This window comes from Eimeria mitis, genomic scaffold, assembly GCF_000499745.2.
Source record: "Eimeria mitis Houghton genomic scaffold, Emh_scaff5620, whole genome shotgun sequence".
Classification (NCBI taxonomy): Eukaryota; Apicomplexa; class Conoidasida; order Eucoccidiorida; family Eimeriidae; genus Eimeria; species Eimeria mitis.
In genome coordinates, this window is record NW_013573885.1 from 1210 (window position 1) to 3360 (window position 2151).

At 53.1% G+C, this 2151-nt stretch overlaps 1 protein-coding gene across 1 annotated transcript; it reads right to left on the bottom strand.

Moving 5' to 3' along the window:
* Window positions 1-19: 19 nt before the first annotated feature.
* On the bottom strand, window positions 20-1570 carry EMH_0083190 (uncharacterized protein; the record flags this gene model as incomplete). The annotated part of the gene is made up of 3 exons (XM_013500614.1): window positions 20-45; window positions 383-696; window positions 903-1570. 3 exons carry the CDS (start codon window positions 1568-1570, stop codon window positions 20-22), a joined length of 1008 nt encoding a protein of 335 aa, XP_013356068.1.
* Between the last annotated feature and the right edge of the window lie 581 nt (window positions 1571-2151).

Below are 2151 nucleotides of genomic sequence, written 5' to 3' on the forward strand. Positions count from 1 at the left end.
AAACAGAAAGAGAGAGAACCTAGCAGCAGGGGCCCCCCTCAAACCCTAAACCCTAAACCCTAAACCCTAAACCCTAAACCCTAAACCCTAAACCCTAAACCCTAAAAAACCCTAAACCCTAAAACCTAAACCCTAAACCCTATACCTAAAACCCTAAACCCTAAACCCTAAACCCTAAAAGATCGGAAGAGCACACGTCTGAACTCCAGTCACCGATGTATCTCGTATGCCGTCTTCTGCTTGAAAAAAGTAATAAACAGGAATTTAAAAAAATCGCAAAATAAATAGTCATACATTCCAAAACAATATATTATACACCCTAAACCCTAAACCCTAAACCCTAAAACCCTAAACCCTAAACCCTAAACCCTAAACCCTATACCTGGTGAGGGGCATTTCTCTATAGCGAATGCGTGGTACTCGTGGCCAAACCCTGAGGTGTTGATGAGAGCCACAGTAAACTGTCTCCTTGCATTTGTTTGTGTTTCTAGATAGTCTCCTGTTCCTTTATCTGCTGCTGCAACCCTGCTGCTGCTGCTGCTGCTGCTGCTGCTGCTGCTGCTGCTGCTGCTGCTGCTGCTGCTGTCGTGGGGGTGTCTGTACACCACAAACAACATGTGCACCGGAGCCATCTCCTCATCGAGACGAACCCCTCCAGGTATAAACGCCGCAGACCCGGGGGCCAAAGCCTTCAGCCTGAACACAAACCCTAAACCCTAAACCCTAAACCCTAAACCCTAAACCCTAAACCCTAAACCCTAGAGTTGGAAGGTGTATACATTTGCTGGGTTTTACAACTCGAGCTGATGTTTGCATTTAGTGTTTAGGGTTTGTTTATGTATTGCCAGTCTAGGGTTTAGGGTTTAGGGTTTAGGGTTTAGGGTTTAGGGTTTAGGGTTTACTTGGCTGTGATATCTGTTATATAAGCAGCAACCCTGGGGTAGCTAGGTGTCTCCTCCGCCTCCAGCTGCTCCAGCTCCAGCCACAGTCCCCCCTCAGCATCTTCTAGAGAAGCGTAGCAGTTTTCTATGGTTTTTTTAATACGAGGAGACAGCAGGTTGCTGGGTACAGGGGGGAGCCCGGGGGCCCCCCCTATGGGGCCCTTATGGGGGCCCCGGGGGCCCCCCTTCCCCTTCTTATCACTGGGTATTGTTGTATGGGGAGGGGGGGGGCCCCCACTCTCCAGCAACACCTGCAGCAGCCGCTTTATAAAACGTAACGCACGAAGGAGACTGCTCGCTTTTGCTGTGTTGCAGGGTAAGACAGAAGGAGACAGGCCGAGTTGCTGCTGCAGCACAAAGGAGACAGTCTCCGGCCACAGCCACGGGGGGGGCCCCTCAAGGGCCCCCCCCTCATCCAGGGGCCCCTCAGGGGGCCCCCCAGGGGGCCCCCCAGGGGGGACCCCATGGGGGCCCCCATGGGGGCCCCTGGGGGGCCCCCTAGATGAATCATCCTTAGGAACACCGATGGACCCCGGGGAGGGGCCCTCCTGAGGCCCTTGACGGGGGCCCCCAGCAGCAAACACAGCAGCCAGGGGGCCCCCTGAAGATAGAGAAACGGATGGAGACATATTAAAATAACAATACAAACATATAGACAGAGATGGGGGGGTGGGGCCCCCCCTCCTCTAGGCCCTCAAGGAGACGAACTGGGGGCCCCCGCCTGTCTAGGCGTCTGCAGCATTAGCTGCAGCAACAACAGCAGCAACAGCAGCAGCAGCAGCTGCTGCTGCTGCTGCTCAAAGAACTTAGAATAAACCAATTTATTAATTTGAAGGAGAAGATCAGCAGCAGCAACAATAACAGCAGCAGCAGCTGCTGCTGCTGCAGCAGCAACCGGCAGCAGCAGCAGCCGACGCTCCGCCGGGGGGCCCCCCTGAACCCTGTTGTCGAAGCTGGGGGCCCCCAGCTTCTTTACCTCTTATTTATACTGTATATTATATTATAAAAAATAAAATAAATAAAAATAATAAATATTTTAATAGAACTCCCCCCGGCTCTCTAATTTCTGGTGTCTCGCTGCCTCCTTGCCTTGTACTGTTGCTGCTACAGCAGCAGCAGCAGCAGCAGCTGCAGCTGCTGCTGCTGCTGCTGCGCTGCTAGTGCTGGTGCTGCCACTGCTACTGCTGCTGCTGCTGCTGCCGCTGCTGCT